This window comes from Salvelinus alpinus, chromosome 1, assembly GCF_045679555.1.
Source record: "Salvelinus alpinus chromosome 1, SLU_Salpinus.1, whole genome shotgun sequence".
Taxonomy (NCBI): domain Eukaryota; kingdom Metazoa; phylum Chordata; class Actinopteri; order Salmoniformes; family Salmonidae; genus Salvelinus; species Salvelinus alpinus.
Genome location: NC_092086.1, coordinates 98,793,477 through 98,820,844, shown reverse-complemented (window position 1 = coordinate 98,820,844; position 27,368 = coordinate 98,793,477). Strand labels below are relative to the sequence as shown.

At 42.4% G+C, this 27,368-nt stretch overlaps 1 protein-coding gene across 3 annotated transcripts; it reads left to right on the top strand.

Moving 5' to 3' along the window:
* Nucleotides 1-319: 319 nt before the first annotated feature.
* LOC139536171 (autism susceptibility gene 2 protein-like) lies at nt 320-26,711 on the top strand. Of its 3 annotated transcripts, none has more exons than XM_071336438.1 (19): nt 320-1,485; nt 12,643-12,849; nt 14,875-14,964; nt 15,093-15,119; nt 16,517-16,546; nt 18,384-18,432; nt 20,121-20,445; nt 20,551-20,765; nt 20,892-21,121; nt 21,953-22,003; nt 22,224-22,328; nt 22,517-22,576; nt 22,668-22,697; nt 22,797-22,868; nt 23,035-23,170; nt 23,563-23,634; nt 23,777-23,860; nt 23,972-24,203; nt 24,386-26,711. In XM_071336438.1, exons 1-19 carry the CDS (start codon nt 1,150-1,152, stop codon nt 25,413-25,415), a joined length of 3,381 nt encoding a protein of 1,126 aa, XP_071192539.1. In that variant the 5' UTR covers nt 320-1,149; the 3' UTR covers nt 25,416-26,711. The 3 variants fall into 3 exon arrangements, with proteins under 3 accessions (XP_071192539.1, XP_071192532.1, XP_071192548.1); XM_071336431.1 differs by having other exon boundaries at nt 20,548-20,765; XM_071336447.1 differs by lacking the exons at nt 320-1,485; nt 12,643-12,849 and adding an exon at nt 14,256-14,483 and having other exon boundaries at nt 20,548-20,765.
* Nucleotides 26,712-27,368: the final 657 nt, after the last annotated feature.

Genomic DNA, 27,368 nt, shown 5'->3' with positions numbered 1-27,368 from the left:
AGAATAACAGTTTTGTTTGGATTTATTCATGACGAATTATGAAATATATGATTCACATTTCCTCAAAACCCTTTGTTTCACCATCACGAACAAAATTTTCCAAGAATCAATCTGTATGCTATTCTCAGCATAGACTATAATCAGTTGTAATAACCTGGTAGTCATAATAACTCCTATGTAATACTGTATCAAGAACAGAACGAACTTTTTTAAGCAGTTAATAGGGTCGAAGTAGAGTTCCATTATTCACCTCCTCTCGTCAGTGTCAAGTCGATGATCATTTCAGACACTTCCGTGCAGAGGTGGCGGAAATACGTCAGTTGTTCAGGCTATTGGGATTTACTCTAGACTACAAACGAAAATGCAATGTAGGGCGAAGTGGAGAGTGGGCTTTAAATCTAACGTGTCTCTTTAACACCATTTACCCAACGATTTACTCAAGCTCAACGGGACATTCGAACCAAGGAACCAATCATATCAACTAAGGGACCACTGAAAGAAGAATTCGAGGCTGGATGTATTATGAAGACCGAACCAGGATAAAGGCGAATCGTTTTCTGGCTGAGGTTTGGTCACTTTGGCGTGAAGATTGACAAGCTTTAAACAAATAGCCTGCGCATGGATGGTTTTATCTGTCAATGGATGGTCAATTATACACATCACGGACTTGATTGCGTTCTGTGGATTATTAATGTGGGATCTCGTTTGCATTTCAAAGCCCATAAGTAACAATCAACATTAAAAAGAGAAGTTATTTGGGCTATTTATATTTTAATTGGATTAACTGGATCCTCTAGCCAAGCACAAACGTTTTGGGGGGAGGCTATGGCAGTGGACTGACCATGGATTGGGCGGTGATGGAAGTAGAAGAACAGTCGGACATGATACAGCGTCATAGCTTTGTCTGGCAGGTCGCTTTGTAGCAGCCAGACAACAATTGTAACAAAGTTGCAGAACAAGTCAATATTATTGTGAGTCTTGGTGATGCCATTAGAAGGGCAGCCGCTGTTCGCATTCTAATCGAAACCATCCTTCGAAAATGTTCTTGTCTGTTTTTGTTATTGTTGGATAGATGATCAGATCGTTGTCTGAATTGTTTATTTGATTTGTAAAACAAAGCAAGGGCTCTTCTGCGCACTGTTACTTTCCATGGACATAGAACACATTTCGCACTGTCTTGTGGTATTCGCCTCGTCTCGGAGTTATAAAATGGACGGGGAAATAAAGCGCAGCCGGAGGTCCAGATCTCAACGAGACCGCGTGCGGAGAAGGGATGATCAAAACCGGAGTCCATCATCTGGCTCCGACCGGGGGCAAAGTCCGTTCAGAAATAAGGCCCTGTGTAATTATGGAAAAATGACCAACTTGCATTATGTCCGACCCCCGCGTCCCTCTCGGAGAAAGAGACGGGGGTCAGTGTCTCAGGAGGAAGACATTATTGATGGCTTTGCCATAGCCAGCTTTCTCAATCTGGATTCTTTAGAGGTAAGAACGTAGGGCTATGTGTGTGTGTGTGTATAGATATATATATTTATATATTGATTTTGACACACGTTTGTTTATTTGGACATGATTCATAAGTAAATAAGTCGCTTAAATCACCCTGTGTGGTCTCTGACAGGGGCATGTGCAGTTTACCCAGTTGTCTCCATTGTGAGTTAATTTGCAAATGTTGTGTAAAGATGTATAATAACCATTGTAACAATGTGTTGGCTATCTACACTGTAATTACCTACTTGCCTATGTAACAAGGTTTTCGGGACCTAGGATATTGCTGTAAACATACTGGTTTGCAGGGCCAATATGCTGTGAGGGTGACAGCTGATAATATGCTGTTAGGTTACTGTTGATTTATCCCAACATCAACCATTATGATGCTATGAGGTGTCACTCAGTCCATGTGTTTCTATAAATCAGACTCACTTTCATTCCAGCAGATGTGTTTCTGGAATACAGATAATTAATGGGTGCACACTGGCTGGTTTGGTCAATGTCATGATAATTGCTGGTGTTTGTCAGAGAAAAACTGGTCGATTTTGAATATGTTCTGATTTGCTGGTTGTACACAAATGGAAAACCAAAAAACTCTAGGCCTACGCTTGACCCATTATAAAGAAAGCTGCTCTCTTGCTCTTAATCGCTCCCAGGTGCAGTGTTCATCAGCTGGTTTTAGTTTTAGTGTGCCCCCTCCTGCCTCACGGCATGTCCACACACAGGGACGTGTGTTTTGAAAATAGATGCAAAAGAAGCAGTAATAAAATCACCAGAGGCTTCTATGTTCAAGCAAACCAAGTGTGTGGAATGATTGAAAATGACCTTTTCTCTCAGTGCTTTCCGCCAGATGGTGACTACCAGTAAACATGATAAATGGTCGTTAAGTGACACTGTGTAAAAGACAAACTGGCAGTAAAAAGGCAGAGCTGACTCAAAGTGAATGGTGCATATGTACCAGACAGAAGACTCATTATGATACTGTCTGAATCCTGTTATGACATTCACATTCTAGAAAGAGAAACCTATTGTTATACCAAATGTCACGGGCGAAAAACAAAACACAATACAATCAACTCTCATTGATGGTGATGATGATCATTATCTATTACCGTCAGCCCTTGCTTCTCAGAGTTGTAAACTCAAGGATTTGCTTTGCTACCTGACTACACTATAGAGCGTGCCAGTAGGGGACATTAATGGAGAAAGAATGGAGTTTGGTATAGATGCCGGAAATAAGGTCTGAGGTTAAGTTTAGGTCTTATACATTTTGTTTTATGAGATAGTATCAGTCAGTTAACAGGACCTTTATGAATTATGAAGGCTTTATGTGCTTGTTCCTCTGTGTCCAAATCACTAAACACTTAAAATGGTCCAAAAACACACGCGCAGTCGTGAAGAAGGTGTTTATTTCCCCTCAGGAGGTTGAAAAAGTTTGACATGGGCCCTCAAATCCTGAAAAGGTTCTACAGTTGTACCACTAAGAGCATATTGACTGTTTGCATCACTGCTTGACATGGTAATAGCACCACCCTCTGTAGCGCCATGCGATCGAGGTTGGTGCTATTACCATGCCAAGCAGTGATGCAACCAGTCAATATGCTCTTAGTGGTACAACTGTAGAACCTTTTCAGGTGCGGACAGCCCAGTACATCACTGGGACCGAGCTCCCTGCCATCCAGGACCTCTATATCAGGCGGTGTGAAAAGAAGGCCCGGAAATCATCAAAGACCCCAACCACCCAAGCCATAGACTATTTTCTCTGCTGCCGCACAGCAAGAAGTACCGGTGCATCAAGTCTAACACCAACCGGCTCTTGAACACCTTCTAACTCCAAGCAATACGACTGATAAATAGCGAACAAAATAGCTACACGGACCGAGTTTACCTTGTATCTTTATTGACCTTTTATTTCAGTATTTACACTGTTGCCTAGCGCCCTTATCCCTATACATATCTACCTATAAAAAAACTCATTCATTTCCCCATAGGCTTTGGTGGAAAACGAGCCATGGCAGAGTTAGTGCGTACAAACAGATGCCATTTCTATTACACTCAATAGTCATTGTAGTGTAGTCACTGTAGCCATGATGGACCAGCTTACCCTACATGAATCACTGTAGAAACAGCTGCTGCATACAGCTGTTGCATATTGCCAACATGATTCCCACAACATTCTGGATGAGGATGACTGTAGACTTATAATGACTCCAGCTCAAAATGACCCTGACCTGGATTGTAATAGAGGAGGCTTACATAATTGTATAATGATTGTTGCAATGAGTGAGTGCTGTAACCTAGACGGTGTAACTCACCAGGGAGGGATTCTTGGATGTGCTGGCCCACTGTATGTTTGTTTGACTTCATTAGCTCTGTAACCAGCTTGTCTGGCTTGTCATTAGTCTAGCTTTATGTATGAACGGGTGACGCCTGCAGCAGCTCTACCCTTTAAACTGTGAAACGTTTCTTTGTTACACAGTCTGTTCCCTTTAATAAGGCATGCTTCTCTTCTCTAGCTCTGCTAATAGAGAGACTCTCTCCCCACTCTCCCACTTTTATGATGATTGAGCTTCTAGGATTCCACCAGATAGAATTTCATTAATACTAAATCTAGGATTAGTCATTTATAGAGTGAGCTGTCAGACTGTTACAAGTTTTTAATATCCTACTGCATTAGAGCCCCAAGCCGACATTTTGACACCCTATTTGCGTAAATAGAATGATATGTTTGATGTTCTCTCGGAGTCCGTCCTTCCGATCAGGTGTTTACTTTACTGTACACCCCAGAGGTGTTGTCCTCTAAGTAGCTGTTTGATAAACACTACCAGTGTGTCAAAGGCTAAAGGTTAATTTAATAGGCTGCAACAGGTGAGAAACACTGTCACAGAGCATTCTACGCCCATAGCTCTCAGTTAATAAAAAAAATGTTTATCTGTTTTGCTGTATTCAAGATTACGGCTAAACTTGTACAGGCAGTGGCACAGTGGTCTAATTTTCTCAAGAAGCATATAATTGAAATATTACAGCTATTGATAGGTAAGTGCTTCTTTATGACAGCCAGGGCCCTGCTACATAGTTAATGTGCGCCAGCCTCCCAGACCTCTGGCCCAGCTCTTCAGCCAGTCAAGAGGGGAAAGGCTGCTGCTCCACAGCTCCTTGTCTCTTTCTGGTGTTTGTCTGTCTGTTTGGATAACACTCTTTAAAAGCTTGTGTGGACAAGATTGAGGAAGTGATTGGCTTTCAGGGGACCTACAAGGATTTTTAAACAAGTAGGTGTCACTTGTCTGTGTATGTGAAAGTGTTCATTTGGAGCTGATAATAGGCTGTGCTTTCAGAAAAGCTGTGCTTTTGCTTTCATCCCTTTTTTCAAGTATAATCAATGTTTAATGTTCTAGTTCTAGGAACACTGAAATGACCTCTCCATGGCCATATTCAGTGTGCCTGAATGTGCACTCATTGACATACCCTCTATGTTATCTGGCCTGCCATCCCCCTAGTCTCCACAACAGCTAGCCTCTTATGTCCAAGGATTACCTTCTCCTCTCTTAAGCATGGTGGTAGCACAATGACTTCATTCAGCCAGCTATTGCTGAACGTTTCATGTTTTACCCCTGTTCTCTTCAGTTCCACATAATGGGAAAACCCACAGTTGTAAAAGTGAATGTGTGTGCGTGTGCGTGTGTGTGTGTAAAACAGAAAACAGGCTGGCTCAGACTCAGACTCTCCCCTCTCCTAGCCTTTATTCTGCTGCTTGTCCGCTTCTGCTGTAAATAAACTACCAGTCGCCCTAAACAGCCTGGAAATGACATGGAACACCATAATGTCTGTCTGTTGCAGTGACAGAGAGGCAGCAGGTTTTATTTAGAAAGTGAATATGTAGAACAGGGCTGGCCCCAGGCATATCTTTTTTATATATATAAAAAATAGGAACTCAATCGGGGTCTCAACTTACTGTTAAGTTTAAGAATAGTATACACCAAGTGCAATTTTGAATTCAGCAGTTTTTCTCTTGTTATGTCAGTCACTGACAGTCACTCAATTAGACATGTCAACTACTAATGTTTTGATTCAGCTATCTAAACTTATAGTAATCATGGCCGAATACCAACGTAGCGCACGTGCCCAGGGGCCCTGACCTCCCAGGGGCCCCCATTGATTTTGTTAGTCATTCTCACTCAGATATTATATTAACATGGTAGAAGTCATGGCAAACTTTGTAGAATTGTTTGTTATAAATTGCTACATTTTCTCTCCGCCTCATGGCAAAATGTGTAGAATTGCAGAAAACTTGCTTTAAAAAACCTGCAACATTTTCTCTATGCCCCTTGGCAAAATATGTAGAAGTGCAGGAAATTAGCTTTAAAACTGCAAAATGTCTCTCCACCATATGGCAAAATGAGTCGAATTGTATGAAATTTGTAATACAATTTTTACATTTTCTCTCCACCCCATGGCAAAATGTGTAGAATTGCAGGAAATTAATTTAAACATTTTCGCACCGCCGTCAAAAGGGGGGCCACTAAAATGTTTTGCCGCGAGGTGGGGGGGCTCCCGAACAAAATCTCACTTAGAGTCCCCAAAAGGCTAATGCCGGCCCTGATGTAGACTGTGCTGCTACTGCATGACCTCAATCCACTGGCTAAATAATGACTGTTGGCCCCATTTTGTGGATAGATACTATTTAGCCCTGATAAGTAGGGCTATCTGCTAAATATGGTACAGTTCCAAATGTAGTTTAGTTCCAATTCAGGGGCAGTGCAAACAACACTCTTTTGTTTTACACTGTCTTTCTATCTCTGTCCCTCTGTTTTTGGCCTCCCCTTTGTGTCTGTTGGATGTTGAGCTCTACTGCTTTGTAGTTAGGTTATGGTTCCACTACAATGCCCATAGTTGAGGAGATTATCCCAGTATAATGTCTGGAGGCCACTGTGAATAGGCTCTCTGAGGAAAAGGCCTGATTAGTTACTGATGGTGTGTAATCTAATTGTCTTAGTACCTAGCAGGCGAGGAGAGCAGAGGCATTAATCAAGCTAATATATACAGCTGTCAAGGATAGCACAGTCATGTTTTATTACATGTCGTTTTTACCCAAATATACACCGAGTGTACAAAACATTAGGAACACCTTCCCAGTATTGAGTTTCACCCGTTTTGCCCTAAGAACAGCCTCAGTTCGTCGGGGCATGGACTACAAGGTGTCAAAAGCGTTCTACAGGAAGGTTGGCCCACGTTGACTCCAATGCATCCCACATTTGTGTCAAGTTGGATGTCCTTTGGGTGATGGACCCTTCTTAATACACACGGGAAAAACCCAGCAGCGTTACAGTTCTTGGCACACTCAAACCAGTGCCCCTTGCACCTACTACTATGCCCCGTTCAAAGGCACTTAGATATTTTGTCTTGCCCACTCACCCTCTGAATGGCACACATACACAATCCATGTCTCAGTTATCTCAAGGCTTAAAAATCCTTCTTTAACCTGTCTCCTCCCCTTCATCTACAGTGATTGAAGTGGATTTGTGACATCAATAGGGATCATAGCTTTCACCTGGTCAATCTACAGTATGTCATGGAAAGAGCTGTTCCTAATGTTTTGTACACTCTGTGTATGTTGTTGCCAAGATTTACCCTCTACCACAGTAGCATGTGATAAGTACTTTGAGGTAAGATATGAAAATACATTTTTCTCAATAATCTTGTCTGAAGAGTGAGTGTAATGAGGCTCTCAAGAATTGCTGATGTTATGTTGTTGCCTAGATCAGCTTTTGTCAGCTGAACATCTAGTCAAGCTTCTGATCATAATCACTTGTCAGACTGTCTCCGTCTCATTTTCCTGGGCTGCCAGTGCAAATAACATATTGAGTTGATGAACAGTAAGTCAGACAGGATTCTGATGATGGATGATATTGACCGATTTAGTGAACCTCACTCTTATGAATGGCAACATCAGTCTATAAAATCAGTGAGTGTCCTTGAATGGGTCTATACTGGGATGTAGAGTTGTAGCTGTGCTGTACTGCACAGAGAAAGAGAAGCTTCACGATGAAATCACTAATCGTTTCACACAGGTATGTGGGGAATTTCTTCCTCTGAGAATGGAACACAGCAGCTGTCAGGGACTGTATATAGTCTAGATACTGTGCTAAGTGGACAGAATGTACTGTAGTGTTTACAAATGAATCTAGGTGATAATAAACTGGACCCATTTTCAGCCCCCTTGTCTTTATCATTACTGTAGGTTGAGACAAGAAAAGTGACATTTATGTTCTATTACAATTTCATAATGTTTATATTTTTGGCCACCAGTACCTCCTTTGAATATGTTTGACATTTATGTGACAAAGTACACATTTAGACTTGTACGGCAGAGCCATGGCAGTGTGAATTTATTCATGACTTAAGTCCATTACTGGTAAATAGATTGCTTGACTCCCGTAATTCAGTGGCAGGACCTGCTGTGACCTCAGGCTGTTGGACAGGCAGAACCTGTCATAGGAATAGAGTGTTAAGGGTCTAATTACCTCTACCACTTATTTGTGTGTCACACACATTGTGGGAAATGACACGCCAACTTAATTTCAGCATTCAAATAATCCAGTCATTATGAACCTATTGTATCTGCAACCTCTCTACAGAAGTCAGGGCCATTTAAGGTGAATCGTGTACCAGAAGATGGTGGCCTATAGTTGCTTGTGATCGAACAGTTCACAATGACAGAAAGAGGTCTAGCTGGGAATGGATGGAGTGCTTGATCTATGGATAGAATGTTTGCAGTATTATCTCTGTTGTGGTCAGGAGGATAAAGACATAAATAATCATACATATCAATTCAGATTATCTACAGCCATGACTGTATCCCCTCAGGCCTCTATAGGACTTACGCTGTTTAACAGCTAAGCAGCACCTGTGTTATCTGTTGACCTGTAGCTTTACACACAGCTTAGGAATCCATCATGTACTGTATCTAATGGCGCAACGCCCATGAACATCAGATCTGCTGGGTCCACATTCATACACTGTAGTGCTTTAATAAATGAACATAAGAAGGAATATATTTCACTATAACAGATCTATTACTCTGATAAAGGCATGTTAGCCGATGCTATTAGCTTTATACAATTAACTGACTGACTCTCTGTTGTACCCCTGCATGTGTTGCACCTTTGCAGAGCAGTTAATGGAGGCTGAAGCAGCACTTATTGTGCCATTAGCTGATTGTATGCCCTTTGCACTGTCTTCCCGCAGACACAAATTGGATTTGAATAGCATAACATCCCCCCCTTGTTTCTCTGGCCTCTTGTATCTCATGTCCTTTGTGGAACATTTGCAGGCCAGGCCCAGGGTATGTTCAGATGCCTAGTGAGAGCTCATATGTAAGGTCTGACTGCAGAGGCTGTGGAACATGAGCTGTTAATAGCTTGATTCTCATGAATTCTGTTAATTGAGGATAGACTGTGTTATAACATGCATGCTACTGCCATATTCCCTGGTGGCTTCATGGATGGTGAGAGTGAATGGATGGAGGTACAGCTAGGATAGTGGAACTTGATGAGAGCCTTCCATCCACTGAATCCTTTGTAAGCCACTGGACTTTACCTGGGACTTAGATCCAGTGTTCATTCTCAAAGCCATTCACACCGCAAACCCTAACCTGGATTTAGCTGGATTCACCCTATTGTATTCAGTGTAGCTGGCAAAACGTATCTACCCCAGATTATTTTCACCCACACGCTCTCATCCTCCCCTTGTTTGGTATTTGGTTTTGGATATTTCTCTCTCCCTCCTTTCTCCCTGCCTCTCCACAGATGTGTACACCTGATGCTAATTCAGAGTCAAGCTAGCAGTGATTGTTTTGATCAGAGTCTTGGTAACAGTCCAGGGAGGTGGAGAAACAGAATAAGACATAATTTACCTCACACCGCTAGTCTTTCAGCAGCACCATGAATATTAATATCACTATGGCAATGGTTCTGGAGATTAGCTCAAGGTAGGGCTTTACATTTGTACCATTAGATCAGTTGTTTTCATGGATAGCTGAAGCTGCAGGCAGGGGGGACGCTCAGCAGGGAATGCTCACAGTTCACACTTGATGATTATTTTTATTTATTTATTTTATTTAACCTTTATTTAACCAGGTAGGCAAATTGAGAACACGTTCTCATTTACAATTGCGACCTGGCCAAGATAAAGCAAAGCAGTTCGACACATACAACAACACATAGTTACACATGGAGTAAAACAAACATATAGTCAATAACACAGTGAAAAAAAAAAAAAAAAAGTCTATATACAATGTGAGCAAGTGAGGTGAGATAAGGGAGGTGAAGGCAAACAAATATATGTAAAAATAAATAAAAATATAAAAGGCCATGGAGGCGAAGTGAGTACAACACAGCAAGTAAAATAAAAACTAAGAATAAAAAAATAAAAATAAATAAAAAAAATAAATAAAAAAAAATAAATAAATAAAACAATGGAATGGTTGGTTTGCAGTGGAAGAAAGTGCAAAGTAGAGACAGAAATAATGGGGTGCAAAGGAGCAAAATAAATTAATAAATAAATACAGTAGGTAAAGAGGTAGTTATTTGGGCTAAATTGTAGATGGGTTATGTACAGGTGCAGTAATCTATGAGCTGCTCTGACAGCATTAGGTAGTTTCCATTGAACAATAATACCTAAAAAGCCACCAGCGTAGGGGTTCATTTTAGGGGTTCATTTATTGCAGCGCTCCTTTCAAAGTTTAATTTTTTTTTATTTAACCTTTATTTAACCAGGTAGGCAAGTTGAGAACAAGTTGTCATTTACAACTGCGACCTGGCCAAGATAAAGCAAAGCAGTGCGACACAAACAACAACACAGAGTTACACATGGAATAAATAAACATACAGTCAATAACACAATAGAAAAAGTCTATATACAGTGTGTGCAAATGAGGTAAGATAAGGGAGGTAAGGCAATAAATAGGCCATTGTGTCAATTAAACACTGGAGTGATAGATATGCAGAAGATGAATATGCAAGTAGAGATACTGGGGTGCAAAGGAGCAAAAAAATAAATAACAGTATGGGGATGAGGTAGTTGAATGGGCTATTTACAGATGGGTTATGTACAGGTGCAGTGATCTGGGAGCTGCTCTGACAGCTTGTGCTTAAAGTTAGTGAGGGAGATATGAGTCTCCAGCTTCAGTGATTTTTGCAATTAGTTCCAGTCATTTGCTGCAGAGAACTGGAAGGAAAGGCAGCCAAAGGAGGAATTGGCTTTGGGGGTGACCAGTGAAATATACCTGCTGGAGCACGTGCTACGGGTGGGTGCTGCTATGGTAACCAGTGAGCTGAGATAAGGCGGGGCTTTACCTAGCAAAGACTTATAGATGACCTGGAGCCAGTGGGTTTGGTGACGAATATGAAGCAAGTGCCAGCCAACGAGAGCATACAGGTCGCAGTGGTGGGTAGTATATGGGGCTTTAGTGACAAAACGGATGGCACTGTGATAGACTGCATCCAATTTGCTGAGTAGAGTGTTGGAGGCTATTTTGTAAATGACATCGCAGAAATCAAGGATCGGTAGGATAGTCAGTTTTACGAAGGTATGTTATGCAGCATTGTTGAATGATGCTTTGTTGCAAAATAGGAAGCCGATTCTTGATTTAATTTTGGATTGGAGATGCTTAATGTGAGTCTGGAAGGAGAGTTTACAGTCTAACCAGACACCTAGGTATTTGTAGTTGTCCACATATTCTAAGTCAGAACCGTGCAGAGTAGTGATGCTGGACGGGCGGGCAGGTGCGGGCAGCGATCGGTTGAAGAGCATGCATTTAGTTTTACTTGCATTTAAGAGCAGTTGGAGGCCACGGAAGGAGAGTTTTATGGTATTGAAGCTCATCTGGAGGTTTGTTAACACAGTGTACAAAGAAGGGCCAGAAGTATACAGAATGGTGTTGTCTGCGTAGAGGTGGATCAGAGAATCACCCACAGCAAGAGCGACATCATTGATGTATACAGAGTAATAGACATCTGTGTCTTAGATTACCTGTAACTGATTTTTGTTCGTGTTTATTGCTTGCCTCCACTGTGCTTGATGGCATGTGTATCAACACCACTGGTAAACCCCCCGCAGGTCACTGGTGTTATTCCGGGCACGGGGCATTTAGCTCAGACTGCCAGACCCCACATCCACAGCCTGACAATGGGCAGCATCTGGCCGCCCACATTCTAGTCTCACAGGCCTGCCTCATAGGATATGAAAGCCTGCTCTCATATACTAGACATAACATCGTAAACATAAATCTGGGACACTCAAATTAGTATGATATATTACATTTGGTGTGGTTACATAAGACAGATGGTTACTTCAGGCAAAAAACGAAAGTAGGGTGGTTAGTCGGGGTGGGCGTATAACACGTACGTCTAGCAACACTAGACGTACGTCTAGCAACCTAAAGGTTGCGAGTTTGAATTTTATCATCGACAACTTTATAATTTTAGCTAACTTTTCAACTACCTACTACTTTTGAGCTACTTTGCAACTACTTAGCATGTTAGCTAACCCTTCCCCTAACCTTAACCCTTATCCTAACCTTAACCCTTTAACCTAACTCCTAAACTTAACCCTAACCCCTAGCCTAGCTAACATTAGCCAGCTAGCTAATGTTAGCCACCTAGCCACCTACTGTAGCTAGAATTCGTAAACATATCATACGTTTCGTAAATTCGTAACATATAGTATGATTTGCAAATGCGTAACATATTGTATGTTTTGCGAATCGTAATGTATAATACAAATTGTAATTCTTAACATGTCATACAAAATGGGTAATGGAAATCCATAAATTAATACATACCATACAAAACTTAACATATAATACGAAATGGAGTCTCTCGGATTTACGTACAACATAATACGAAATGCTCTGAGACCAGGTTGGATATGACCTCAATACACAGAGCCATGCCCAGACGCATCATGAGTATGGTTTTATTTAAATTCTCTGTCTTTAAGATTGTTTTTTATTTCATTTTTAGAGGTTTTAGCAAGGATTCCCTTGCCGCCTTGTCATATTGACTCAGTCTAAGCATTATCATCATCCACATCAAGGTCTCTTTCTTTCTGTGCTTTAGATATTAAGCCTCTTTTGTGTTTGTTCTCTCGTAGGTGGCTCTGAGGAAGACCTCAAAGAGCCTGAGGTTGCAGGAGGGTAAGGAGAAGTGGGAGAGCCAGATGCTGAAGAAACGAAAGGCTTCTGAAAGGGCTGTGATCCCTGTGAATGTATTCACTGACAATGGAGCTGACTTTGAACATGAGCAGGATGGAGAGAAGGAGCGGGGGAAGGTGAAAAACAACTCAAAGAAGAACAAGCAGGTAGCCTATAGATCTGTGGTATTAACCTTCATTATATTTCGAATGAATATGCTCTCCTACAAACCAAAACCTGTCTACCTGTTAATGTGTGTGTCCACATGTGAAGGGGTTTTGCCCAGTGAAATAATGATGTCTTACAGTTGAGGTATTCTTTTTGGTTGTTTGTGTAGCTTAGAGTCTAGGCTTGTTTATTTTGAGTTCTTTCTTTCTGTTTCAAGTCATCCACTTTCAATCCCACAGTTCTATTTTTCTAATGGTGATCCTGTTTCTATCAGTTGTAAACAAACTGTCTCCATCATTAGGTGTTCATTGTTGGCACCAGCCAGTCAATGAACTCTATCAGGTTTATTCCCGAAGCTTCCCATCCTGGTCTAGTAATTGCCTCGCACAAGCCTGTCTGTTGTGCAGGAAGTCAGGAGGGAGCCACACAGGAAACGAGGGCCAATAAAGAGCTATGATGAGATAAGGTGCTTTGTGAAGAGCTTCCTCCTCAGCCCAGGATGTGTCTGTGTTTGTAACAGAGAGCACACCAGGTACACACACACTTAGGCTCGCTTCCATATCAGTCTCTGGCCTAGCCAATTCCCCTACCCTTATCTGTGTGTGTAGACCAGATACTACTTGTTGTAAGGTATCGCCCTGTAAGGTATCGCCTAGATGGCCCCTGGCTTGTGGATGTTTCCTCTACTGAACAGTATGCAAAACAGTATGTTGGATAGTAGCCTCCTTTGCAATAGAGGAGAGAGCTATGATCATGTTTGTTTCAAAGAGTCTTTTGTTCCTTGAATTGATTGTTTATCTAAGCACATTGTAGGTAGATGGAATCTACTTTACGAAATGGATGAAACCTATGCACACTTGATTCAATCAAGAGCAGTTCAATTGTGTCATTGAAGCAACCTCTAAAGTGTTCTCTAGGAAGTAGAGATACTTCAGATAAGATCATCTCTTCTGTTTCACCTCATCACCAGAAAGATAGTGTATTTTGCTGCTGCTCATTGCACATTGACACAGCACACTGGCTGTGTCAAATCAAGTCATGACTTTTGCTGGAGGATGCTAGTTTGACATGTTCACAGTCACTGTGAAGCACCATCTATGCTATTTAAATAAATTGGTTTCACACGAACACCCACACACAGAAATAGACAGTGTCCTGGGCTGGAATGTCAAAGCAGGGCAGTGTACCAGCCAGCAGAACACTACAGGAACGGGCTGAATGCTATGGGACAGTAGCTTTAAAGCAGGGCTGCCCAACCCTCTTCCTGGAGATCTACCGTCCTGTGGGTTTTCAGTCCAACCCTAATTTAACACACCTGGTTCTACTTATTAGCTGCTCAACAATACCTTAACTAGCTGAATCAGATATGCTAAATTAGGGTTGGACTGAAAACCTACAGGACAGTAGATCTCCAGGAAGAGGGTTGGGCAGCCCTGCTTTAAACCATCAAACCTCAGATCAATACCACATTATTATACTGTTCCTGTGTCATCATCACTACGTGCTAAGCTATCAGTCAATATAACTTCTCTCTTGTTTTGTCCAGAAACAATTTGTTCTTTCCTGAATCAATATTTGAATATGCATTATGCTGCATGGATCTGTCATTTAAGGTTTCCATTGCAACACAATGGTGTGTATGTGCATTTGTGCGTGCATGCGTTTATCCGTGTGTGTATGCATGTGTTTATGTGTGCGCCCATTTATGCATGCACTGTGTACCTGCACTCATGTTGCCGCAGGCTCTCAGATGGACCAGAGCATGGCCTAGTGCTAATTGCCCATCATGGGCAGTCAATGAGTCTGGGCATCAACTCTGCTTGTTTTAAATCAGGTTAACTGTGTCATTGAAATGGATGTCCTCACTGGCGTGTAATCACTCACTGATGTCTGTAATACGATAGTGCCCTCTGGTGGTCCAGAGTCCATTCTGGGCTGATAGATTCACTGTCTACCAATTCAATGTAATGTAGATAACCCTGGACTCAAAGAACGGAAGATAATTAGTCTATCATGTCCCTCAGGTGAAGGGGCTTTTAGGAAGGCAAGACAGAGCTGAAGTCACCAAAACACAGGGCACACATCAGAGAAACTACAAAGGACACCATAGTGAGGTATGAGCAGTGTTGTCTGGATAAAGATATGTTTGTGTGCAACAACATCCTATTGAGTGATTACAGAAGGCATTTATCAGAATCTATCATAAGCCCTTGCTCATTAACATTATCCTTCCTTTCCACAGAGTTCATTCTCTGGTCGGGGATATTCGGTGAGTGACTTCAATTCTTTCTGACAGAATTAATGTCCAGGATCTGCCTATAGTCATTCTCAGAGTATGAGGGCAAAACCAGGTCAGTGATTATCTTTAGCATTTTGAGAACAAGAACAGTCTGTGACAAAATGTTCTCTTAAGCTAACAGGCTGATATTTAGTAATGTAGCTAAACAGGTGTCATGTCAACATGGATTAGTGATTTGTGGATCTGAGTAACTGTCACGTTCTGACCTTAGTTCCTTTGTTTTGTCTTTTGTTTTAGTATGGTCAGGGCGTGAGTTGGGTGGGTTGTCTATGTTAGTTTTTCTATGATTTTCTATTTCTGTGTTTGGCCTGATATGGTTCTCAATCAGAGGCAGCTGTCAATCGTTGTCCCTGATTGGGAACCATATTTAGGTAGCCTGTTTTCTGTTGGGTTTTGTGGGTGGTTGTTTTCAGTCTTTGTGTGTCTGCACCAGATAGAACTGTTTCGGTTTTCACTTTGTTGTTTTTGTATTTGTAGTGTTCAGTTTTGGAATTATTAAATTAAGATGAACACTAACCAGGCTGCGCTTTGGTCCTCTCCTTCCACCGACGAAAGCCGTTACAGTAACCTTGACATGTTGACAGTGAGCAGGACTTGAGTCATTAGGGGAGTGAGGCAGAGAGGCACATGTGTTATCAGTGGTTTCAGTATAAATTGACTGGCTGATACAGTAGCTCACAGTTGTGCTGCTGTGTCGTCTGGCATGATGAATCCCTTAGAGCAGACAGATCAGTTCACACGTCTGTCACTAGGAACGAGGTAACAGACATAATGTATAATAATGTCCTCTCTCTCTTGATTTGTAAACAGACTGTTTTTGTGATATTACTACTAGACATAACCACAGATTTTAGTCCTAATCTAACCAGGATTATTAGTTGATCTCAATGTTTCTTTATGCATTATTTGTAAGTACAGCACATATTTATCAAGATTTCATTGAACATACTATATTAAATGATTGGAGTCAAATTTCTTAATCCACAATCTTGTTTTCATGGAACAGGATATTGTAATGAAAGCTTAGTTAATGAAGATAAATACTGCTGTGGAAGCTTACTGAAAACACTCATCAGTCACTCTTATGACTACTGCCTCTAGTCTCACGTTATCCTCTGCTGTTCTCTCCCTGCCAATAGAGTAGGAGTAAACATGTGTCATGTGTCACTCAAAACACAGGTCATAACCTCTCCTTATAATCTCTAGACAGATAACACGTTTTGTTCCTGTGGGTAATATTGATATGACTGTGGAGGCAGATAGCAGAAATGTAAACAACTCACTTCCAGTTTGAGTGTTTGTGATTGATGAAGGTGTTGATACATTCTCATGAATTAATGCAGTGTTTTACATCCTTTCTCTCGCAGTGTGACAGTGAGAGTGACATCGATGACAAGGCAAGATAAACATTCTCACTTTTCACAACTGTTATCACTGATAATAAGGTATCTCAGTGCTCTACTATTCTGTCATTCAGCCATGTGTAACAGCTTCTGTCCCTTTCCTCACCCCAACCTGGGCTTGAACCAGAAATCCTCTGCACATCGACAACAGTCACCCTGAAGCATTGTTACCTATCGCTCCACAAAAGCTGCGTCCCTTGCAGAGCAATGGAAACAACTACTTCAAGGTCTCAGAGCGAGCGACGTGACCCGATTGAAACGCTACTAGCGCGCACCACTTACTAGCTATCCATTTCACACCGGTTACACATGTATTCCCATCTGCGCTGTCAGCTGGCCAGGCTTTATTGTACTGAGAGGAAGGGGGTCCTCCAAATGCCAGACAGGGTTGTGATGGGAGTCAGGTCTTTTGCCTTCCTTTTTATTTACATCAGGGAAGCGTAAACAGTGTGTGTGATGTCTTGTGTTTTGGTACTGGTTTATGAGTGTTAGGTTCAGTCTGTGTGTACGAGGACATTATACTAATTTAAACTTGTTATAAATATCTACATGTTAATAATACCCACCCTCTTTGATTTCATTATTGGATTTGATCTAAGGAATTTGCGGAAGTTAAGTTGATTACGCTGTGAACATCATTAGGCCTTTTTACGAAAGTCAAGATGTTCTGATAATAACAACTAGTCTCTGTTATTTCCTCCAAATGATCTATTTACTTTATCAGCAACCTCAAATTAAATTTGGAGGCTCCAAAACTGAAATTGAACTCATGATAGAGATCATATGAACCAGATTACAGTATTGTGGCATTTTGCTAGGTTGTTAATCGCCTGAGGGATTCCAGGAATAGCTGTAAATAAGGTCCTTACATTTGCAACACCAAAGGAACTTCATGATGGTTTACCACAGCTGAATTTCAGCTGAGTTCAGACCCAGTAAATCAACAATTTGATGTAGCAATTGAGTCTGCTCGGTTTGATTCGTCTTTTTTTGATGCCATTAATTCATAATCAGGTGGTTTCACAGCGTCCGTATGACTTTGCAAAGAACATAAAGTTTAAAGATGAGAAATACACAGAACATCATATATAATCTCACCACATATATTATTTAAATGAAAATGGCTGATTTGTCTAGTTTGTGTGTGCGTGTCCGCGTGTGTGCGCGTATGTGTGTGTGTCCTTTGCTGGCTGTTATTAGAATCTGGCCAATATTCAGCAATTTAATCAGAAACATACTGTTGGTAATGTAATTTATTGATTGTAATAAGATACTCACTAACTGAATTTGTCTCATCCACTTTCTAATTAGTTTTTCACAAGGTAAATGTCATGGGCATTTATGTATATTTCTAGTGAGTGCTCTTAAAGGGAAGATATGACTGATTACATGAATTACCTCTTAATATGTAATCTATGTTGAGATGCTTTTTATTATCCTGTCAAAAATATACTTGAATTGAGCTGTCACGTACTACATTAAATTATTTAAGAATGGTTTCGATTGAATCTCATTCAGTTTCATTTCGAAACTTTCCCTCATGTCATTGGACTGGGTTCACCAAGATTTATGTCTCACCTTTTGTCCCTCTGATCTCATTTACATTCATTGGGAACTTGAACACACCCCCTTGAGTGACGAAGCGCACATGGAGTCTGGGAGTGGAACAAGAGCCAGTATACAGAACAGTGCTGTTGATAGAGTGCTGATAAAGATGGAAAAGCAACCACTTTTCTGGACAGTTCCACTACCGGCACCTTCAGAATCCTAATTTAGCCTCTAGCTAGGCTAACATATTTGTTATTTTCTTTCTTTTCTCTATTTAACTCAGGTTTCAGGGATTGTGTCTGATAAACTCTTCACACTAAGGAAAACTACTGGTAAGAATATTTCCTCTGGATTTTGAGGTATTCAGCGTGTATGCTTTTGACTCTGTCCTCGTTTAGCTGTTGTTATTTACAGAATAGATATGTGTCTCTCTTAGTGACATGATTTTGACATTCTTTTTATGGCATTCCATTTCTGTTCACTCGAATAAGGGAAACATCCTCTTTCAAGCCACACTGTGGTCAAGTTGTTGGCAAAGTATTATGACCTTTGTCATTTTAGGATCCTCACACACTTGCTCTTAATTACACAATGTGGGTATGACATCGAATGTTACTCTACCCTGTGGAAAGTCTCTGCGCTAGAGGGATTTATTATATTTAAAGTAAAACCGAATAATGATGCAATGTTTTGTCAGATATATTTGTGCAATTGAGTTGAATGATTTGAAATAGTTGATAAATGTTTTCTACAAAACATTTTATCTATGAATTGGATTGAACCTCTACTCCCAGTGGCTTAGATGCTTTGTTGGGGCGAGGAACGGGTTAGTCACACTTCATGCTCAATGAGACTATTGGCTCAAGCAATTTTGTAATCTACTGCAATGTTCCCTATTATCATCCTTACCATAGCCATCAATTCCATATTGTGATCTAACTATAGCTGAAATTCACAAGAGGTTGGTGCCACCTTAATTGGGGAGAACGGGATGTGGTAATGACTGGAATTAGTGGAATGGTATCAAATACATCAAACACATGGTTTCCAGGTGTTTGATGCCATTCCATTTTCTCCGTCCCGGCCATTATTATGAGCCGTTCTCCCCTCTGCAGCCTCCTGTGCTGAAATTCAACAATGAAATGCAATTTTCACCCAAAAGAATGGTGCTGAAAGCAGCATCACTGAATGGTATTGTTCCCATTCAGCAATCTTTACCCGACTGAGGTGTTTGGCCGTATAGGGGCAGCTTGATAGATTGTGTTCCCTTCAAAACCCACGATTTCTCAAACTAAAACTAATTTGGCCTGTAAAAGCCAAGAGGAGACGCACATCCAGGGCCAGGCAGCATAAAGCCTGCTCTAATCCCACTGGCTGGCTGGCGTTGAGAACCTTTTAGAGCTGAGCCAGGGGTTTAATATGTCTTGTGTGATGGCGATTAGGAGCTCCCCATTTAACTCTCACTACCTTCAAGCTGCTTGTGGTGGGCTTTAGAGAGGGCATTTGTTGTTTGCTTTGGAGGTCTCTTCAGTCTCCCAATAAGCCGTCTGGAGTTCAGCCTATTGAACATTATGATTACAAATAATGGTAAACACACCACTAGTCTCTCCCCAGGGCCCTCAGCTCTTGTCAGAGCTCAAAGACTGCAGGGAATAGAGACTAAGGTTGTGTTTGGTGCTGGGAAAATAGGCCGTTTGTTGAATTTAATGATCATTTTCTGGCAGTGAATGGAAGATCTATTGGTGCGACTAACAAATTGTAAGCACTTTGTAGTATGAACATGCTAATTTTTCCAAGACACACTGGTAGTTACGAAGCTGCTCGTTGTTGCCTCATTGTTGTTTCTAGATGTAGGCCTAGTACAGCAGAGATTAGAAGCTATTCACCACTCTGACTGAAGGTTGTTTCAGCTAAGTATGGACACATCAATGTCAGTATTTATCTGAAGTGGGAAAGAACATTAAATGACTAAGTTCTGTCAAACTGTGGTTGGTAGCCTATGTTCTCTGGTTGCTAATAGACATAGGTGTTGATCAGAGGGATGAAGCGAAGGTGTGCAGCTCTGCCAGAGTGTCAGGTCTACAACGCAGCCAAGAGCAGAGCAGCGACACGCCCCTCGATCTGCCCACTGCCAGCCCCACCCCTGGCACTCTGCCCGCTGCCAGCCCTGTCCCTGCAGCCCCTCTCACCACCACCCCACCTCCTGCTGTGTGTGTGAAGAAGGAGAGGACGTCCCCTCACAATCCGACCATGCCAACTCTGCCAGGGCCAGGCCTATCCCAGGTCAAGAGAGAACCATTGTCACATCACCAGGGCCATCCCCTGTACATTGGTCTCCACAACAGGTAGGACATGGCATTGACCGAACTAGTTCAAACCATTTAATAATACTATATCCTAGAGGAGGTTGATATTTATTTACTACATTTCCTTTCTCCTCTCCACAGCAGCATAGAGGGGTCCCACAAGCGAACCCTCCCCCCATCCCCCCACTTCGGGCGCCATTCTTCTCCCTTGCCGGCCCTCCCCCTGTCCATCTCAGAGCTGTCCGCACCCCACTTCTTCCTGCCAGGTCACGGGCATCGCCGCCCTGCCATGTTCACTAGTCCTGCGGGATTAGCAACCAGCGATATTGTAGGACGGTCCACTCGAGCAGGCTGCTCAGGTAAGAGGCATGAACAGTAAATGAGATTTAATGTACAACAGGTGTAGGTGGTGAGAAAGGGTGAGAAAAGAGCAGTAGTCATCATAGAGTATGACCTTTAACCTTGCATCTCTCCCCCCACAACAGAGCACGACCTGCTTCGCCAGGAACTGAACAACCGTTTCCTGGCACAGACTGCAGTTAGAGGGGCAGGCTCTGAGTCACCTCTACTGAGGGCAGAATTCCACCAGCACACACACCAGCACCAACATCAGCACCAACACCAGCTCACCTTCTCACCCTACCCCAACGGGTTGCCTCCTCCACCAGGCATCGTCTCTACACCCCCAAATATGGGTCGCACGGCTGCCCTAAATGTAAGTCCAGCACATGGCCACTACAAACCGCTTCATATGAGTTAATGTTATTATCAAATCCCACATTCATTGTAAAGAACATTTTAGGTCACCCAGAAACCAGAGTTTACAGAGTGCTTTGTTTTTGCTGTTTTCCAAACTCACCTCGCCTCAGGCGCAGCATCTGCCTCGTGTACTCTGGGGGAAACCCTATGTGTGTGTTAGTTTCACATCTCAAATATCACACAGAAATATCAGATACAGTCCCCAAGAGATACATTTTTGCTTTCAGCTGTTTTAAACTTTTTTACACCCACCAGGGAACATTTTGAAATATTTCAGCATAGAAAAAAATAAATAATGTATGATCCCTGAAATGGTTGGCTGTTCCACTGGCAGTTGGTAAAGGCAGTGTAAATGGATCTCATGGCTGTTTTGACACACCAAAGCCCTGCTGTCAGGACAAATGACTGTGCCGCAGCAGAAGGAATGAGGTCATTAGTGCTTTTGATCGTGGGTAATTGCTCATGGATGCTTGTGCCGGCATTGGCAGGGCTTCAGTTGGGTTTAAGCAGCCGAGATATGGAAACTCTGAACATAGCCATCTGAAGTGTGTACATGCATCTGTTAAACAGTCAATGAGCTGAGATGAATGCACCGTCCTGTGCATAGTCGTTGGCATGCATAGCTTCCTGGCACTTTGTGTAATGTGAGGTGTAGAACAGAACGGTCATGGTTAATTTTTTATAATAATTTGTAGCATTTTTACATTTGTTTCTTCTTTATGTATGCTTATATTATTGTCTAATATTGTTCATATTACTGACGTGTTCTCACAAAATTGTCTTTCAGTTGGAAAAGTACTCAGCAAAACTGGAAAACCCTTACCTAAGACATCAACATGTAAGTTAAAGTACTGTTTTCAGAAAGATGGCAATATGTTCCTTTGGATTACCATCAAAGGCATTATTCTGTATCATATTATGGTTCTCAAAGAAATTAAGTTATATGCCATTTACTTACAGATCTACTCTGGGCGTACAAAGTGTTTGTTTAATCTTTTGATTCCCCTGACGTTCCACTTCATTCATTCTCATCTTAACCTGTATGTGGTCTTGCCCAGTTCTACCCCTCCTACCCCCCAGCGATGCCAGGCATGCCAGCCCTGCACCCCCACTCAGGACCCCCAGGACCTTTCAGCTCTCTGCAAGGAGCCTTCCAGCCTAAGGTCCATACCACATCACTCCCTCCCTCCGTCCGTCCGTCCGTCGGTCGGTCGGACGGACGGAGGGAGGGAGGGAGGGAGGGAGGGAGACAGACAGACAGACAGACAGACAGTCTCCTTTATGACCTTGTGTTAACCACCCCACACACATAATTGTCAATCTAATCATGTGACTTACCATCCCTCCCTAGTCTATGGATGTAGTGACACGGCCAGAAGTCCCTCACAATCTACTGCCAAAGGACCCACGGGTAGGCCTCTTCTCTATCCATTAAGTTATGAATAAAACACAGTAGTAAAGGTTCAGATATTAACCCTCCTCTGTTCTCCCTCTGTTCACAGATAACTGATCCATTCAGATCATCAGCTAGGGTAAGAATATGCCATTCGCCGTCATTCTGTAAGCTTGTCGACAGAATTCTAGCCCTTGGGTTTAAGACTAATCAAATGATTGTCCTTCTATTCTTGCAGAAGGCTGGCAAATGGTGTCTAATGCATGGCCAGATCGCATGGCAGATTCATCACCACCAGCAGAGAATGAAGGTGCACAAGATGCATTAATTATTTTCCAAAACCGGTAATCAGTGAAGTAATGCTTTCTGTGTCCTCCCGTCTCAGCAACCCCTTCACCTCTCAATCTCTATTAAGCTTTTAATCCCTCTCTCTGTCCATCACTCTCCTCCCCACTTTATCTATCTATCTTTAACAGAACATGCACTTTGATCCACATCAGCTGAATATGAGCAGGGTGAAGCTGGACCTGTTTAGTCGGCCAGCCGCACCAGGTCTTCCTCCTGGACTATCCTATGGCCATGACCTGGCCCGACCTTTCCTGTCCTCCTCAGGTTAGCCAGCCCACTCCATGTCCTATTCATTACTGTGGATGTTAAATGAGGGTGTACGTGCAGTTATGGTGATATTGTACAGTTATGGTGATATCGTACGGTTATGGTGAAATTGTACAGTTATGGTGATTTTGTATGGTTATTACGATATTGTACAGTTATGGTGATATTGTACGGTTATGATGATATTGTACAGTTATGATGATATTGTACGTTATGGTGATATTGTACGGTTGTGATATTGTACAATTATGGTGATATTGTACAGTGATGATGATATTGTTACGGTCATGGGAACAACGGCTTTTATAGGTTCCTTAGCTCCTTTATGTCCCTGTATGCCCATGTTAGTGTGGTTGATTCGCTCACTACTGTACCTTCTCCCTCTATAGGTCATTCGTCTGCATCACCATTCAGTGCCCCCACGCATCACGGCCACTATCTACCTGCTAGCCACCTTACTGGTAAGAGCCATAGGCTGCTGGTGCAACGTCATAATAATGATGTTTGAAGTACAAGACAACAGCCATTAAGACAACAGCCATTAAGACAACAGCCATTAAGACAAAAGCCATTAAGAGGTGCTCCTCTTGTGATGCTCCTCAGATCCATTTGGTCGAGCCAGTCACTATGGAAACCTTGGACAACTGGCAACTAATGCATTTGGCGGCCTGGGTGCCCCATCTCTTGGTAGGTTTTCACTCTCAAATAGTTGACCTCAACATAATGCAACCTACTGTTTCAACTCAATTGGTGAACTGATTGATTTTATTGAAATTACATAAATCCTTCATATTTTAGGCCCAGGCAGCCCGTTTGGTGACAGGCAGGGCCATGGGTTGCCAGGTTTTGTCAGCCACCCTCAGGAAGCCTGGAACCGCCTGCAACGAATGCCCCCCTCCTTCCCCACGCCTCCAGCACAGTCCAGGCCTGCTGATGTGGCCCGCAAGCCCACAGTCCAGAGCAGTGAGAGGGAAAGGGAAGCTAAGAAAAGGGATCACTCTGCTACCAAGGAGGAGTCAGTGAGAGACGGGTCAGTGACAGCCCTAGTGCAGAGATGGCATTTCCCATCCTGAAAAGCCTTCAAAAGTTGTGATTTTATATTTTGAAACAGCATCTAACATTCAAAGAATTGCCTATTTTTCCAACCACATAGAGGCTAGATATCATAATATTTCCCAGCTGTTAACCTCCGCACCTCTGTCCTCTCCATAGAAATTCTCTGGAAAGAAGCCATCAATCCACCCACACATCCTCAGGCTTTCAGATTAGTAATCTGATTAGCAGCAGCAGCCCAGAAAGGAAGAGGAGTAGCCCAGATCAGGGTCGTCGTCAGGCTGAGAGGGACGGCACCTCGCTGGGGAGAGTCCAGGTGAAGCAAAGCTCCTCTCCAGCGCTGGAGGTGCAGGATAGGGGATCCTCAAACCCTTATAACACAGTGAAGAATCACCAATCCAGCGAGAGCACACAAACCCTGAAGGGACCTTTAAACATAAAGCAGGAGCACAGAGATGAACCAGAGATTATGGCTGGGCCACCGGAAATTACCCTCTTACTCCCACCAGGCCACTCTCAGGCTCCACACCCCTCATCAAGGCGCAGCCACTTCCCCACCGCAGGCATGCTTCAGAGCAGCCATCTACCTCACTCTCTACCACTCTCCATGAGCCCCATGCACCCAGTGAGCAGCCTCAGTGCAATGGAGCGAGCCCGTGTCCAGCCCTTCATGGGGGTCAGTCCACTAGCCACAGGTCGAGACCACCGTGTGCCCCTTCACCTCTCAGGCCCCTGGGATCCACTACGAGACCCCTACAGAGGGCTGTACCTGCAGAGCCAGGTGGTACATACGACCTATGACCCTGAGAGAGGCCGCAGACAGCGGGAGCAACACCCCAACCCACAGCCGCAGCAGCACCTACAGGACAGTCACGGGCAGGCAGAGGAGAGGGCCAGGTTGCACCAGCTTCAGGGCTCTCCCATGGAGGGCCACCTAGCCCACACGCCCACCTTTACATCCTCCCTGGGTGGGGTGATGTACCCCAGGCTCAGCCCCTCAGCTCCACACAGTGGCCATCTGAACAGGACACCTCCCACTGCCACTCTCAGTGCCCCAACCCCTCTGGTGCCCACCTCCACCACATCCCCTGGCATACCTTCCACTCCTCGAAAGACCACACCCACCAGTGCCCCACCCTCTGGGGACCCAACCCCATCCTGCAATCCTAAAGAGGTGGAGGCACAGTAGCATGGAAGTCTCTCAGATATAAGAGACAAGACTCTATACAGTACACACTCAACTTGACAACTTTAAGTAAAAATAGTATATTGTAGATTATATGTTAATAAATAACAAGTTTAAGTAGTGAGTCTGCATAGAAACTGTTGAATAAGTTGAATAACTATTGTTGGATAATGTTATTTAATAGTAATATATGAGTATTTTGTAAGATTTATATTCCCTTTCTGTGTACAGAAATAGATTTTATGAATTTGTACATTTGTGTAATTAATGCATTACCTTTGTTTAATACACATTTATTACACATTATTTATCAATAGGTAAAACTGAAAAAATATGTTCTCCTCTTGATTGATAGTTTTTAGGTTAATGTAACTATGTTTCTTACCTGAAAATGTTTGACTTTCACTTTGTGGAAATATTCACATAACCTGTCACTTGTTTCTATAAAGAATGTCTATTTAAACAAAAATGGAATTACTTGGCAATTCATTGTCTTATTTTCACTTGCATTTGCAGTACTCCTTGTAATCTTAAATTATCATAATTGTTCTATTTTTTTGTATTATAGTATAATTTATCATAGCATGGGCTTGTATGTACAGTGGGGTCTGAATTTATTGACACCCTTGATAAAGATGAGCAAAAATGACAAAATAAAAATTTATTGATATTTAGGTATGGAGTTCTTTTCTGCTTATGCATTCTAATTTCTACGCCAAACCCACCAATGGTGTGCGTGGCCAAAGTGCTCCATTTTCATGTCATCTGACCAAAGCACGGGTTCCAATCCAAGTGCCAAAGCCATTTAGCAAACTCCATGCATTTACATTTGTTGGACAACATGAAAATGGAGTTCTTTGGCCATGCACACCAGTGGAGGGTTTGGCGCCGAAATGAGAATGCATGAACAGAAAAGAACCCCATACCTACTGCAAAATATAGTGGTGGATCTTTGACTTTATGGGGCATTTTTGCTTCCACTGTCCTGGGGTCATTGTTAAGGTTAACTGCGTCATAAACTTTACCCAGTACCAGGACATTTTAGCCAAAAACATGGTTGCCTCTGCCAGGAGGCTGAAACTTGGCCACAAGTAGACGGCCATCTCAATCTCCAGACTTGAAACACATTGAAAACCTGTAGTTTTAATTAAGGCCAGGCACCACTGACAAAAATTGTGATTTTGCTTTCATCTGTCAATTTTCATATTTTGGGATGTTTTGCAACTATAACTTCCATACTTTCATAAAATGTACAAATAAATCGGCAATAATGTATATAAATAACTCCATCAACACCTACCATAAATGTCGTTCTTGATAGCATGTTTTATGTAGAACTTCAACGGCTATTTTTAAAACTTTCCATGTTGAATCATATATCATTCAAACGCTTGTTTTCCGGGGCATATCGTTAGCTTGTCCATACATGGCTATATCCTTTGTAGACGTAGCGCTTCGTACTGAAATATCAGTAATTTTCTGACATCCGATTGGTTACTGGCATTTAAAGGCCCTTTCCGGCTACCTGATTAGTTAAAATGCCTCACATGCCGTTTGAAAATATCTCCCGCGAAGAGTCAACGTAAAGAGAGACGAAATGAGAAAATCTCTAAGAATATACCTACAGTGTGTGAATAAAATAGGCGATCTCAGTTAGCCAATGCGAGAAAACCAGTGAATGAAAGAAAACATTTGCCTGTTCCGCGATCGAGGCAGTGGCAGTACAGGTAGAGGAGGAAAAGGAGGTAGCCCGCAGCAGCGCTTTGAGACGCAAATTAGTTGAGATGAAGACAACTAGCAGCGATCAACCAGATCAACTTGTACATGATTTGATTTGCCCTAACAGTCTAAACACTGGACTGAAAATCACCATAGACTTCACCAACCAGTGATTTTGTAATTATGTCATGAAAGAATGTGCAGACTGTGAAGGTGATCGTGATGCATTTAGGAGGA

What these genes read in the sequence shown, in the direction of transcription:
- LOC139536171 (XM_071336431.1), top strand. Translation starts at nt 1,150, where the DNA reads ATGGACATAGAACACATTTCGCACTGTCTTGTGGTATTCGCCTCGTCT. An exon ending in CACTCGAGCAGGCTGCTCAG is followed by an intron (nt 20,766 to 20,891) that starts GTAAGAGGCATG and finishes CCCCCACAACAG; the next exon opens with AGCACGACCTGCTTCGCCAG. An exon ending in TACTGCCAAAGGACCCACGG is followed by an intron (nt 22,577 to 22,667) that starts GTAGGCCTCTTC and finishes CTCTGTTCACAG; the next exon opens with ATAACTGATCCATTCAGATC.